Source organism: Panicum virgatum, chromosome 9K (assembly GCF_016808335.1).
Source record: "Panicum virgatum strain AP13 chromosome 9K, P.virgatum_v5, whole genome shotgun sequence".
Lineage (NCBI taxonomy): Eukaryota > Viridiplantae > Streptophyta > Magnoliopsida > Poales > Poaceae > Panicum > Panicum virgatum.
In genome coordinates, this window is record NC_053144.1 from 15,854,359 (window position 1) to 15,870,273 (window position 15,915).

Genomic DNA, 15,915 nt, shown 5'->3' on the forward strand with positions numbered 1-15,915 from the left:
TTTACAACCCATATGTGCAAAAAGTTTTGTAAATAGACTTCATTTAGTACTTCAAATTAGCAAGATTCCATCGCAAATTTTTCTGCAAAACATCTAAACACGGCCTCAGTTGGTGAATTAACGAGTGTGTTAATTTGCTAGAGAAAACATGGGTTGGTGTAGCGAAGGGTGTGATGTGATGCATAGGTGGATTAACATCGAGCTGTTTGTAAGGTCCGTATCTCAATCAGGTTGAGAGAACCAAGGCCTTATATGCAATTCAAGGTTTTCCTCTTTTTTTTTTATCTTGGGAGGGGAAGAAATATAAAATGAAGGAATGGGAGATTCGTGAGATTGGCAAACAAATGTTTCATATTTCAGTTTGAAAACATCTTTCCTTAATTTTTTTGTGCTACTAGCAGCTTTGAGCGCCAGATTGATGGAAACACAAGTTATTGGGGATTTTAAACTATTATATTTCAAATCAAAGGTTTGAATTCCGGAGCTAATTTCATTGTATAGGTATGAATCGCCAAATTTCCAAATCTAGATGTTAAACTTCCAAACAAAAGACTAAAAACAAAATGCAGGCAATGGTTCCATTGTCGCACAACCGAGCATCTCCAGCAATAGCCCCCAAATCCTCTATCTCATAGCCTCCAAATAATGCATCCAAGTCCAACAAAAGCTCTCATATTTCAGCCCACATCCGTCCTGAAAGAGGCAGTTGAGTGGGATCCACAGATGGAAGGGGTCCCTAGAGACCCAAGGGGAGAGTTGGAGATCTCCCTAGCTTGGGGACCCAGCTGGAGTTGTTTTTGTTGACTCCACCATCATTCAAATTTGAGGTAAGAGGCTTGATAGAGGGTTTGCTGAAGTTGCTCTAATAAAAAAAAATATAATTTATCTTTTCTGATTCAGATCCAATCATCAATGTTTCTGGTCGACACACTTTGATCCTCTAAATTATCAGAGCATTTAATTTGTGGTTGGCGATCAAAGAGATTGATGATGAGTCAAGCAAACACCTCCCAGGAAAAAAGATTACGCGAAACAAACAAAATCACCTCTCTATCCTAGTCCTAGAAAAATAAAAAGAAAAAAAAATTCATTAATCTCTCCCGAGCATACGGATGGAGCGAGAATGTTGAGGTGCCTGCGCACGCCGTCTGCAGATGACCGAGAGCGCGATGGATCAAGCTGGGACTGGGAGAAGAGCTCCAGACGACGCCCAAGAGACGGGGCCAGAATTTAGCTAGGGACGCAGCCAGCCGGCCACCACCGCCTAGAACCTATTCGACCGATCCAGTCAAGCAACGCATGCACACGCGGTGGCTCCCACCGTCGTCGACCTCCACCACCAAATACTCCTGGATCTCGCTCGGCGCGCATGGCCTTGACCAGCATCGTCGTCGCCACCTAGCTAGATACAGTTGCCACCAATAACCTTGCATTGCTTGCTCTCTGCCTCTCTGGTATGCGTTGCTGTCCAGCAGGAGCCTCGCGGCAAACTGATCGAACTGGTAGCATCAGTGATCAGTCACCATCGATAGCCCGTGAAGCAAGCCTAATGAGTGCGAGGCCTTGTGGACTCCCCGGAGGAGGAGCTGCACCGTGCTTTACCGAGAGATCAGAAGAGAGAATCAGAATTGGACGCGGGGCCTTTGGCGGATGCAAAGTGCGCAGGCGATTCAGTTGACTGATCAGCCTGACTCCATCCGTTGGAAATGGACAGCCCATGGCGACTACTCGGCCAAATCAGCTTACAATATTCAGTTTGCGGGGTCTCATGAACAATTCATCAGCTCTCACATCTGGCAAGCGGAATCGGAAGGGAAACACAAGTTCTTCACTTGGCTGCTCGTGCAATCCAAGCTACTAACTGCGGACAACCTACTCAAACATCAATGGCCTTGCGAACCGGTGTGTCAGCTTTGTAGTCAGGAGCCTGAAACGGCTGATCATCTTATTTTGAGCTGCTGCTTTGCGAAGAAGGTTTGGCACAAGATGTCACAGTGGATGTTGGGCTTTATCACAATGCCGTCTACAGATGTTTTAGTAGCTGATTGGTGGTAAAACGAGTTAGCAGGTCTACCGAAAAAGCAAAGACGGGTCAAGGCAGCACTCCTCATGTACACTGCTTGGAATCTTTGGAAGGAGAGGAATCGACGCATCTTTGAACATGTAAACTCGGATGCAGTGCGAGTCATGCAAGAGATCAAGGCAGAGGTCGTGGTTAGATGGCTTGCTTGCGGCGGGCCTGAGCTCACTTTCACTCATGATTAGTATTTTACTTCGTTTACTAGCTTCGGTGTTTTTGTGGGTTGAGTTTTCTTCGTTTTATGTAATATCGGTTTTGTACTAAACCTGCATGCTTCTTCTCCTTAAATGAAATAGCAGTGCTACTGCTTTAACCTTCAAAAAAAAAAGAGATCAGAAGAGAAGGCTGGTATCACCAGTCTTCTGGGAGGCGGCGATCACTTTGGATTGGACTCTCTGTTTTATTTTTCTTTAACGAGAATGTCCTGTCCTGATCCTGATTCCTTTTCGATGTAGATGTGTCTTATACCAAGCCATCACCTGGTATTTTTATTTTTTTTTTCTATAAAAGATAAAATTGTCTTACCCTCTGCGTCACAACTCACAAGGTCGTGTTATTTACACGTTTTTTCTTGCTTACATCAATCAGACGCCCCCAAACGAACCACCCCAAGAATATCTACATATCACTTTGGTTTGTTTGGATACCGAAATGCCTCTAGTTTTCAAGTTTCAGACTTTGACGTGCTTACCCTAGTTTTCCTATCAGGAGCCGCCGAACCGGTGGCTGGCTTTTCCTACCGGTCGGCTTGCGAATCCTACTCGATGCGGGTTTCTTACTAGGTTTTCTCCCCATTTCAGCCCGTTTGAATGGCTGGTGGCTGATCAGCCATCAATCGGGCTTTTTTTGGCCCCTCTCTCTCATTTCCACTTCCCGCTCCAGCCCAGCCGGTTATTGCCATCCGAACATTTCTCGTTGAAGGATATCAAGCGCCTATTGTAACACCCTAGGATTAATCTCTGGTGCTAATAACATGTTGAGTCGCTAATTAGGGTTAATCAAGGTTTTAGTGCTAATCAAGTTGTCCAGTGTATTACATTCAACCGAGTTCGAGCACGTTTTTCTCCTTAATCCAAGCTCCGAATCAACTTTCGCCCAATACCAAAGTTATAGATCATCTTGTTCTCTACAACTTCTATTTTGGCCAAATTTCGGGTTTCAATATGAAATTTGGAGTTTTTGGCTGTCAAACTTTGGTCAAAATCAATGCAAATAAGTTCAACTAGGCTACTGTGCTCTCGACGCCGTACGCGTGCCGACGGCAACAGCACCGTGCCCGTTCGAGCCAACCCCGGGCCGAATCGGCCCCTGCGCCACCGGTCGCCATTGCCGCTCCGCGCCGGAGCTCCGCCCTTCCGTCGATTCCCTACCTCCGGTCCACCTCCACTCGATTCGAGAGCACGGTGAGCATCCTCGCGCTATCCTCTCCCTCCCCGACCTCTTTCCCGGCTGTTTCCGGCGCTACCGCCGCGTGCCGCCTCCGTGCCGCCGAGGGCGCCCTGTTTGCACCGCCGTGCCGCCGCTGGGCCGCCCTGCGTAGGGCCGCAAGCCGCTGCCGCGCGCCCCGAGGCCGTCGGGCTCCCCTGGCCGCGAGGCTGCTCCGTCCGCCGCCGGCCGGCCTCCCCGCCGGCGAGGAACGCAGCGCCACCGCCCATGCCCGCGTGCGCCGCTGTCCTGCCCCGCGCGCGCCCCTTTGTCCGCCCCTCGTTCGCCTTGCCCAATCCTGTGCGGCGCCGCTCGCAAGCCGCCGCCGCCACCTGCTCTGGCTAGGGCCCTGCCCTGCTTGCGCCGCCGCCGGCCGGCTACCGCCGCCGCAGGTCCCTCCTCCCCTGTGCTAGAGCGCCGCCGCACCCACGGCTTGCGTGGTCTGGGCAGGGCAAGCCGCCCTCCCTCTGAGCTATGGGGCCCACGGCTCCAATTAGGGGTAGTTTTGTTTTTCTTTTTGTTTGATTGGAGTGGAAGTTTGATAATTTGTAGAAAAATGCAAAAAAATCCTAAAAATGCAAAACCAGTTCCTATAGTTTCATAATTTCGTGCTCTATCTGATAGAGCCATGTAATAGCTAGATTCCATTCTTTTGTTAGATAGTTTTGCTTGTTCTTGTTTAGATACCCCTGCGGTGCTGGGTAGAGATGGCGGATGGTGAAGTCGTCCACGGGTTCACAGGGTGTTCGCACGTGCGGGGCTCATCATCCGGGTGTTTGCGGGCTTGATTCAGACTTCGGGGTAATTATGGGAACAGTTGACGTGTGTGGCCCGACAGGGTTTTCACGTGTCGTGTGAGTTAGGTCCACCTTGAAAGGTTAAATTGGATCGATTCGCCGTGACTCGCAGATATGAGAGTCTTGGTCAATGTGTCGCATCGTAGTAAGGATTGAAAGGACAGAAAGATGAAAGGTGGATTTATGGTTATGTTCTGGAAAAGATAATATGAATAACCATGTGTGTATTAGCTGTTCAGGCAAATCTAGTGTTATTTATCAAACTAATTGGAGCTAAAATATTGAAAGTAAGGATCCAATACTAGTGGCTTTTCAGCAAAAGAACTCCCGAGCCAAAAGCCTTGTATATTTAGGAGTCGGCTAAGTATATACCAATAGTCGGGTAAGCCTTGCTGAGTATTAGAGTACTCAGGGTTTGGTTGTAACCCTTCTGAGCAGGCTGTTTTCCGGAAGACTTCGAGGTAATCTGTGCGTCCTAGATTGGTCAGCCTATTCCTCCAGGTTGGATGGTAGAGTGGGTCCCGTCTTCTCCGTGAAGTGCAGGCAGGTGAGCCTCACATCAGTGGGCAAGATGTGAAGCTCTTCTTTTGTCATCGACGTTATCTACCGTACTGTATTTGAAACTTGTTTCAAACTGGTTGTATTTTCCGTTGCGTTTGAACTCTATTTACGAAAGGTAACTCTGGCTTATAAAACTTTATTGTAAATTAATTTGGAGACTTTTGTTTAACTCTGGTTGTAAGTTAAGTTTGAAAACTTTTGTTGCTTGTAATCACCTGTGCTCGTCTTTTGGCGAGAGTTCCAGTGTAATCGATCCTGGTTATAGCAGGCAGTCTGGGTGTACTGGTGGAGTGCAGTATCGAAGGATTAAGTTAAATGGTTAATTAGTGCACTTGATCGGTATTATTTGGACTGTTCTGTGACACCAATGGACCACAAGGGGAAGGCGACGCGCCCATAGCTAGCGAAGCTAAGACTTCATAAATATCTTGTAGGCATATATATAGTAGTATTAGGTAGCATTTGGTTCAAGAGCGAGGTAGGATGGAGTGACTCCATTCTTAATTTTAGGAGTGAGATGATTCTATGCTATGTGTTTGGTTGGAGGGATAGAACGGCTCCATTTCCTGTTTGGTTGGAGGGACGAGGATAGAAGCGTCAGTGCCCAGTTTAACCACTGTTATGTGGGCCCCACATGTCGGTCACCAAGACGTCCCCTCCTCTCTCTTCTCGCAGGAGCCCGAGCTCTGCCTCCCACGCCGCCGTGCCTCCCGGCGGCGCCAGCCCCTTTCTCCCCTGCGGCGCCTGGCTCCGCCCGAGCACCTCCCCGCACTCAGCGCCGCCCTATCTAACTGGATCTCGACCTCCGCGCCCAGCTCCGTCCTGGCGCCGAGTATGGCCGCCGCCGGCGCTCCCCCCTCATGTCGAGCTCGGCCGCCGCCGGAGCCCTGCCTCGACACCGAGCTCCACCCGCTCCGTCCTGGCGCCGAGCATGGCCGCCGCCGCGCTCTGCCCTCACGCCGAGCTGGGCCGCCGCCGGAGCCCTGACTCGACGCCGAGCTCCACCCGCTCCGCCCTGGCGCCGAGCATGGCCGCCGCCGGCCCTCCGCCCTCACGCCGAGCTCGGCCGCTGCCGGAGCCCTACCTCGATGCCGAGCTCCACCCGCTCCGCCCTGGCGCCGAGCTCGGTCGCCGCCAGAGCCCTGCTCCCTCACCTGCTGCACCAAGCTCCGTCAGCGAGAAGCGACGCCGTCGAAGTGGGACGGCTCGGTTCGACCGATTTCGCGGAATTGACTCGTCCCGAATCTGGGGCGAATATTTGCTCCCTAGAACGGCTCCATTCTCAGACTTGCGAACCAAACACAGAGCGGGATGGCTCCATCCCGTTCCGCTCCTCAACTAAACACTACCTTAGATTCTAGGTATTGTGTACACCTTAGTGGTGTGTGTTGATGTGTGTCGCGTGTGTGAGTGTGTGTGTTTGGTTGTACCTTCACATAATACAACTTGTACTACTAGACATGAGAAATCGAAAAAAATAAATTAAAATTGGTCCCTATCAGTCTTGGGTCAATAGGGGTGCAAACCAAAGCCTGCCCCATCAAATGGGGCCTGTCCGCGTGGGCCTAAAGTTCAACTGGGCTGTGCCTTTGCGCTGTCCGCTTTCCCTTGACGGTCGCAGCCCATGATGATTTTATGAGCATTCGTGACAATTTTTTTTTGGATTATATGAGCATTCGTGACTTAGTTGGAGCAACTTCAATATCCATGGCCCTGCTGCTCGCTCATGCACCATCCGTAGTCTTTGGATCCTTCTTAACCTCTCGTGCAGTCGTGTGCTAGCTCACTAGTAATTACTTCAGCTAAGCGTCCGCTATCAGTAACATCATCAGTACTTAGTGCATTCTGCCAAGATCACCCTCCACAAGAACAAGAAAGAGAATTTCCAAGCCCTCCACGCTCTCTAGTAACCAGGTCAGAAACACACACACGCATTCAGAGCTCACCTCAGCTCACTGTGTGTGTACCCTGAAAGCATTTTTATCTTTTCCAGAATTCTGATGTAGTATAACATGTTACCTCAAGTTCTGCATAGCAAAAGCTATATCGCCTACTAAGATATTCATTCCCAGTATTCTGATGCACGAATTTCTTAGCAAGAACCATAGGGGGGTTTATATATAGTTTAATATAGATGTTGATTTATTAGAATTTTATTTGTATTGAGCCAAACATTTTTGTAATCATAAATGATAATTAATATAGCCATATGCTTTCATTAAATTGGGTTCCTATCAATTCTTGTGTAAGCAAAAATATGTCACTTCCCAGTAGATTATATAACTATGACCCTACGGCCCTGCACCATATGTTGGCAAAATAATACGATAAATTCTAGTACAACTAATTAACTATGGTAAAGAAAACTTATCGTTTCTATCTATAACAATAAAGTTTAGCAAATAGGAGGCAGATCGAGGGAGCTCCACAGAAGCATGTCGCTCTCGGCAGCTTTCGCGTCCTGCGGAGAGCTCGCTGCTTCCGGCGACGAGCTCGCCGCTTCCGACGAGGTGCTGTTGCTGATGCTGGAGCTGGAGCTCTCGTCATAGCCGACGGCGTTGCCTCCCTCGTCTACCACTTCTTCCTCCTCCTGCTGCTGCTTCCTGCACGCGTCCCTCAGGCCGGAGAGCGCCAGCAGCTCGCGCCTCCCGGCGCCGACGTGGTCGCCGCCAACGTCGCCGAGGCGCAAGCGGAGGCACTCCGACACCCCGCTGAGCGCGTAGAGCGACGCGGAGATCTTCCTCTCGTACTTCATCCTCTTCATCACCTCGTTGATCGGCCCCGCTGGCTCCACCTCCGCCGCCGCGCCACCGAGCTCGTCCGCCACCATCTCGAACGGCGAGTAGAGCCCCTCCGCGCCGCCGGCCTCCCTGGCCGGCGATGGCTGCTTGTCCATGAACCCGAAGTCCAAGGGCGCCTCCTCCTCGTCGCCTGCTTCGTCCTCCGCTTCCTGAGAGCAGTTGGACACCACCTCGTGCTTCACGACGTGGAGCTCGTCGCAGGCGCCGTCGTAGCTGAGGAAGTCGTCGACCTGGAAGCTATACTCGTCTTGGCCGCCGTTGTGCCCTTGTTGAGCCTGCCGGTGTTGCGCCGGCGCCTCTTGCTGTGCGTGTGTGACGGCGCCGGCACTGCCGCGCGCTTTCTTGAGGCGGAGGAGGAGAAGGTTGGTGACCTTGGAGGGCAGCGCGGACGGCGGCGGCGGCGGTTGCTGCAGCGTGAAGGCGGCGGCGCCGGCGGCCCGGGGCCAGAAGTTGGTGCGGGTGTTGGAGCCGCGGAGGAGGCAGGCGGCCTCGTCGTAGGCGCGCGCGGCCTCCTCGGCCGTGTCGAAGGTGCCGAGCCACACCCGGATCTTCTGGATGGTGTCCTTGATCTCGGCCACCCACCGCCCCGACGGCCGCTGCCGCACGCCGACGAAGCGCTTCCGACCCCGCGGCTGCGCCACCGCCACCGCGCCCACCGCTGCCTCCGCCCACGACTCCCTCGACCTCGCCGCTGGCGCAAAACTGTTCGACGCGGCGTGGCTGTGGTCGCCGCCGCAGGAGATCATCAGCAGGTCGTCGGCCAAGCCGGGAGACGCCTTGCGCTTGAGCGCCATGGTTTACCTCTGGCTTGCTGGAGGCACGGTGAAGGTGAAACACTTCTGCTGCCAGGTATGAGGTGGGTGAACGGAGTATAAATAAGGGCGTGGAGCAAAGCTTGGAGGATGAAATAATGGCTTTCGTTGCTTGCGCAAATAGTGAACGCGTTGCTCCTGAATCTTGACGGGTAGTGCCTTGGGCTCTTGGGAGCTTTACAAATGGAAGCTGCTGATGCAGAGGGGAAGAGGCTGCAAATAAATTCTTGGACCCGACCAACGTTGGTAGTGTGACTTGATTATAACCTGGTATGTATATTTAGGGCCTGATAAAGCCTGGAATTGCAGAATTTTGTAGTTCAATAATCGTCATAAACTTTGGCTGTGATAGTGTCTTGGTCCGAAAGTTTGACATACATATAGGATCTGACAAGAAGCTTGACCAAGTAGTCCGGGACTCCGGGTTAGACAGAAAGTAGAGCCTATACTGAAAAAGGACTGGACAAAAACTTGGAAGGACAATGGGTGTGGACCGTGGAGAGAAAATGAAAAACAGCCACCCCAAATAAAGTTTTTGTAGGCTAGTTATCTTACGATGAATACAATCAAGAAGGTTTGGTGAATTACTTTCATTATCCTAATTATTATTTGTTTCAGCCCCTTCACCTGGACCTTTATTTGGGGTTCAATTGCCACTTTGCACCGTTTAAATTCGATATATAGTAGTCTCTTATTGAGCACAACAGGGAGATAGTGTGGCTGGTGTTCCACAATAGCATAACGTGATATATGGCATGATGCCAGATCAGCATAGATTGCAAAGGTACCATGCCATGTCACTATTATTGTTTCGTGATATATGAGACCTCAATAATTTCCAACATGGAAATTTCATAAGAGATTTGGAGACATTTCACATGGAAGAGCATATTCAATTCCCCAAATAACTTCAACATCTACATGTGTTCCAAGTAACACTAAGAAGAAAGGGAGGGGAATAATGAGAGGGAGAGGAGGATGAGACGCTAGCGGCGCAGGAGGAGCTGTGGCCGCAGGGCCACCACCGCCGCATAGGCTGTGCGGGCCTCCTCGCCGTCCTCGCCGAGTACGTTGCCGCGCTGACTGCTGGCCATCGCCGCTGCGCCCCGGCCACAGCGTGCGCCGCAGCGCTTGCCGACCTGCACGCGCCTGCGCGAGCCTCACCGAGCAGCCCTGTTCCTGCTCCGCCTCCGCCCACTGGCCTGCACGCCCGTGCGCCCTGCGCTGCGTCGCGCTGCATGCTGGCCGCCGCCGTGCCTCGGCCACAGTGCGCGCCGCGGCGCTTGCAGGCCGGCGCGTGCACGAGCCTCGCTGCACCGCCTTGCTCCTGCTCCACCCCGCGCGCCGACCTGCACGCCCGCTCGCCCTGCTCCGCGCGCTGCTGCCGCACTCTATGCCGCGCTGTGCCATGCATGCCACCGCACCTAGGGATGGGTAGGAGCACTGTGGCTGCCGGCCGGGAGTGGTGGTGCCGGTGTAGAAGATGGTGGAGAGGAGCTCGTTTGCTGCCGATGTGGGGAGGGGTAGGGACGGGCGGCGCGTGGGGGAGAGAGAGCGGCGCGACGGCGGCCAGCTACGGTGGATGAGCTGGTGAGAGATGGGAGAGAGAGAGGGGAAGAGAGGGAGAAAGGACCAAATATGAGAAGATAAATAAATTTAGGATCTTTTTTGTAAATGTTCGCCACCGTGGCACCACGTGGCATGCCACGCGGCTTCGGATGCACGCGTGGCGGGTTTGGGACCCCTCGTGAAACACTTATTGTACTTTAGGGACCTAGATGGATGATTTAAGAGTTTGGGGACCTAAGCAGAATTTCGCTACGAGTTCGGGGATCTGGGGTGCAATTTACTCTTTCAGATTTGATTAAAGTAGAAAGGAGATATATATATTCAATTGCCACAGTTCAAATGATAAGCTATAATTAAAGGTTTGTGTGGACAACAAAACAACAGTAAAAATAACTTTGAAATTTAAAAGTTCTATTGGTTTATTTGAACGTACGATTACTTCGCTGATAACTTATTGATTAATTTATTAGTATAGTGTGATTGGCAGACAAGAGTGGGGAAAAAGCAAAGAGAAAGGGACCCTGGCGTCTCTGTCAAACTTTGAAGCTTTGACAAGGTCCATAATACGTCCAAATTTCATCTTTTGGTTGCTACTTGATGTCTTATTATTTCCAAAACTTTTAGGTGAAGCCAAACTTAATTGTTTATCTGGTATTTTGTGGGCTTGAATTGGTCAAGTAATCTAACTTGATGCAAATTGCTCCATTGAATAATTACAATCCACTTGGGTTCCTACGTCGAAGGACTCTGGAAGGAAATTTACTTCCCACATTGCACCAGCCATACATCATTAATGTGCCAGGCGCCAGACTTAATATAATCTACGTATACATATCATTTTCGAGCTACCCTGCATACTTATAGGCTGGGCTAGTCGGCCTTGATCAACTTTTGGCGTGAGTTGTAAAACCAAGTTCTGTTTGAAAACATGTTCAAATCGACAAAAACCTTCTATTAGCTTTGGTACGGAAAAAATAGATGAATCTGCATATATATACAGCTCCAGGAAGCAAGAGCCATAACTTCTCATAAGTAAAATTCTGCTTATTATTCTATATTGCAACACAAATTTCTCATAAAGAAAATCTGCTTATTCTACATTGCAATACAAAACTATTTTATTTGTATAGAAGTTTGTAGCATATGTTTTAGAAACCAAATATTAACATCATATTTAAATATATTTATTTATATATTTAAATTAAACCAGCTAATATATAAGATGAATAAATTTAAACCCATTCCAGGCATCATGTTTTACATAGTTTTTTGAATTCCGATTAAAATTTTGCACATATGGCATCGCTCCTGGATGGACCAATTCCAAGCAATTATATTCTATCTACACCACGAGTGAACAAAGTTGCACCGTAATTTTGAAGCAAATTAATTTATGATCACAAGGCATGCTGGATGGTTGCTAAGGAGACACGAGACAGATTTAAACAAGAATAATAGATGTAGAATTCATAAGGTGGAATCCTGGGTCTAGAGCTATTAGAAAACTCTTACCTTTCTCTCTTCTTGATTTGCTTTGTTACGTTACTTATTTGTTAAACCAGCAACGCTTTCTCATCCGCTCTGTTTGTAGCTGTCATGTCTGAAAAAATTATCCAGATAATGACGGTGTATCCGATGCGGCAAAGCCACAGCTCCTTTTAGCCAAAAGTTGGCGGTTTCATCTGAATCTGGCCTGATCATGCATAAGAGATAGCGAAGAGACAAGCACAAAAGGTCAATCATGCATAAGCGATAGTGACTTGGATCGGATGTAATTTAGTTCAGGATTAAATCAATGCTTGCAAACCAACTGTGGAACTTGAGTAATTAGTAGGAACTTCGATCATTATGCGTAGGGATTAATGTTACAATCTTTTAGATTGAAGGATTTTATGTTCTGAAATATTATTGGTATTTTGATGCATATAAAAACTAAAAGAAATGACCTGAAATCTTATTTTTCATTTACAAAATATAGGCCATGTACAATCCCCTCACTGCCCCAAAACATTAGTCCAATACATAATATGCAAGAGTCGAGAGGTTATTAAAATGAATTCTCTAAAATACTCTGAATCATCAACCAGTGTGCTTGTTTTACCTTACAGCAGGCGTCCACAATATCTCAAGAGAAGAGAGAACTGACATATACGATTTAGTAATACTGTTCTGGCATTGAACTACTGCCCCTGGAGACCATCTTTTTAATTCGACACAAGAAAGAGCTAGACTGTTGCTTTCTGTTTTCGACAAACAGTAGACATGGTTCGCTTTTCATCTCCTTTTCAACTGCCACACGTATTTGTATTGGTCAATTCTAGTTATCCTTTGAGCGTGACATAGTCAAGCAAATTGAGATCTCCAGGTTTATTGGCCAAGACCACCAATGAGTGCATTGACACCTCAACTTTTAGGCACTTCATCACTACTTCACAAAGCGTTTCACCTTTCTACTTGCCCCATGACAAGGAAAAGACATATGAGGGTGGTTAGCAGGGCATTTTCATGACTAATTAAATTCATCTCCTAATACAATGATCGTGTCTGAGCTATCCAACTGGTTGAGAACCAAAGATGAAGACAATTGGCACACAACAGTGAGCAATGCGGTGAGCAGATAATGTGCTTCAATCAGATTTGTTAATCAACTTCAGTTTGTTTTGCTCCAAGTGGCATCTCATCTAAAGTTGTAACACAAAAAAAAAATTTCCATCCGTAGCATCAGATATGCATAACAGCAGGTATATATGCCCTTTCATCTGCAGCACTCTTGCTTTTCTTTCCATGGTTACCAGCTATAAGAAATTGATACGCATGTCCAAGACAAGGTTACTGGAATAACAGAAACTGACTAATTAAGCTTGGAAAAACGAAAATATAGTAGTCTCGTTCTAACTCAAAAAGTTAGGAGTTCAGTTAACAGTTGACATATTTTCTTCTGAAGGCAGGAATTTTGCCTTAGAGAAATCAACAGAAGGAACCATTTTTTAGGGGAGAGAGAGAGTAGAATGAACTATAGATTATTAAAGAAAATCATACATGTAAACAGCAATCAGTTTTGATGACTGCCAAAACATTAGCTTATCAAGAAAGTGCCTGTCTACTGTTTGTTGTCGTACTGGTACAAGTGGATTGAATATAATTATCAGCGTTGTGCATGCCTAAGGAACAGCGACATCAGCAATTCGAAGAGATAAGAGAAACTGAAGATGCACATTAGCCAGAAGCCAGAAATACAATTACTTGAAACCAAAGCCGGCGGAGAAGCTCATCAGCACTGTCCGGCAGCAGCCAATTGGGTGGCGGCAATCTCGGCGTGGTCCACGATGCCCCCAGTCGCAGAGCCAGCGCAGGCGTGGGCGTTGGAGGCGGCGTTGAGTTCAACGGCCACCGTACCGTCGCGTCCGCTCATCGGCCGCCGACGCGCTGTCGCCCGCGTCCTGCGACCACCGTCTCGTGACTCCTCCGGCCACTGTCGACGGTGTCCCAGGTGCGTTGAGGGTGCACTCTCCGGCCGCCGCGCGCGCTCTCCGGAGGGTGCCTCTCATGTTGGATTTTGATCTCGGGCCAGACTCAGCCCAACGGCAAAGCCCGACTCGGACTCCCCACGTGCCCTGATCGGGGGCGCCCAGCCTGTCACTAACTGGTGGGCCCCATCGCACTGTGCCATAATAAATAGGCGTGGGGGGCCGGGGCGTTCGGTATGAGGTTGACCGTGCCGCCCATACCCCACTCACAAAACCCTAGCCGATCTAGTGGTGGCGCTGGAGTGACGGGAAGACTCACCGCCGCCATCGCCATCGCCACCGTCGTCGCTGGTTCGTCGCCGTTGGCGCCACCGTCCACGACAACGCCGCCACGACCGTGAGGCCGCTGCGACAATAGCCGCTACCCTAGCACAGATCTACATCACCGAACCCGAGATGGCCAGATCGAGTCCAAGCGGTGGTGATGGTCTCTATCTCCTCTCACTCCCTGTGTACTCTCATCTCTCTCTCTGCCATAGATCTAGGCTATCTTGTACTCATGTATAAGAAAGGGAAAGGAATACCACTCGATCTGAGCACTATGTCATTCAAAAGTCTTAACAATGGTATCAGAGCCTACACACATGTAGATCGAGATCGAGAAAGTCGGATTCGTCCGCGAATCGAAAGCAATCAAAGAAAAGAGAACGAATTCGATGCACATCGAACAAAGCAAGTCAAACCCCAACCCTAGAGCAAAAAGGGCCACGAGACTTACCTGCTCCGTGCGCCACCGCCGCCACAGTTGGACGGCACAGTCATGAGCCGCCGCTTGCCGGGGCGCGGTACACAGCGAGCCGCCGCTCGCCGCCGGGAAGCCGGGGCGCACGCGCGCGGGCTCCAAAGCGAGGCGCCGTCAACAGCGAGCTCGACGGCGGCACACTCACCCACCGGCGAGCAAACCGCGGTGGCGCCACCTTGTCACCTCCTCCGGCCGCCATGGCCGTTGCTTTCACCCTAGCCACCACCGCACGCGTGAGAGAGAAGAGGAGGAGAGGGAAATGAAGCTAGGGTTTGGGGGGGTGCACCGGCGTCGCCGGTTTTGAACCTGCGAGAGTCGTGGTCGGCCGTCCGATCCAGAACGGCGACGATCAACGGCTCACAACGGCTGGTGTCTCTCGGGCCAGATTGAGCCCAGGCGGGGGAGCCCCGTGGGCCGAAATCCCGGCCCAGGCCCAGGTTGCGGCCTGGGCGCAGGGAGGGGGGGAGGAGCGGGGGGGGGGGGGGGGGGGCACCGCGCGCACCGGCATGGGCCGGGCCAATTTCGGCGCTGGACCGCGTGCACATTAAAGATTTTTTATTGTTTTTCTATTTTTTTCAGAAGCATTTTCAATAGAATTTTGAATGTATCTATTTATAGTTTGATCTCTATTCAATTTTCCACCAACGTGTATACTGTTTAGAGATAAAAATTCACAGTATTGCTTCTGAAAATAGAAATTCCTACATGTTTCCGCTGCAAAGTTTATATTGTTGCTCTTTAATTTAATTAGAACCAACGGGACAATTAAATTTTAAAAGCATGGTTAAAGAGTTATTTTTTAAGCATTATGGTATTGTTATTTTCTGATCAATGTTATTAATAGTAATACTGTAATTTTAATGGTTTTTGCATTTATTTCTATTTCTGCCCAACGGTGATATAGATTTAATTGCATATACAGTTATATGTTTCAATTTTGACCAATGTTGAAATTATTACATGCAATCATTGTTATTATGTTCTCACTATTTTTTGAAATTTTCAGTTGGGATGAACTTGATGGGCTTCATCAACCACATCCCGACTCTCAAAGGAGACAATTATGGTGAATGGATCAAGAAGATTGATCTCGCTTTTGTCTATGGAGAAGTGGATGAGATAATCACTACTCCAAAACCCACTGAGCCTCCGGCTCTAGTGAGGGGGACAGTTGACACTGATGCTGAGTGGCAGCAAAAGGAAAGGGGCTATGCTCCCTTAAGGATGGCATATGATTTGGCAAATGCAAAGTGGACCAATGCCAACAAAAAATGTGCGGCGGTCATAAAGAACACAATTGAGCCTAACATCTTGGGCTCAATTGGAGAGTGTGATACTGCTGTAGAGTACCTGGAAAAGATAAAGAGCCAGTTTACTGGTTCTTCAAAGACTTATGCCACACAGATCATAGAGCAGTTGATCACAAAGAAGTATTATGGTGGTCCCGGTACTATAAGGGATCATATCATGAGGATGAGCGCCTTGAACTCCAAGTTAAAACCAATGGACTTGGATCTCAAGGAAAAGTTTTTAGTCCACCTGGTGTTTGCTTCGCTGCTAAAAGAGTTTGCACCATTTGTTGTAAACTACAACATGCAGCC

At 49.1% G+C, this 15,915-nt stretch overlaps 1 protein-coding gene across 1 annotated transcript; it reads right to left on the reverse strand.

The window, feature by feature from the left end:
* Positions 1-7,138: 7,138 nt before the first annotated feature.
* On the reverse strand, positions 7,139-10,863 carry LOC120650377 (ethylene-responsive transcription factor ERN1-like). Its single transcript, XM_039927495.1, has one exon. The coding sequence runs from the start codon at positions 8,456-8,458 to the stop codon at positions 7,259-7,261; it is 1,200 nt and encodes a 399-aa protein (XP_039783429.1). The 5' UTR covers positions 8,459-10,863; the 3' UTR covers positions 7,139-7,258.
* Positions 10,864-15,915: the final 5,052 nt, after the last annotated feature.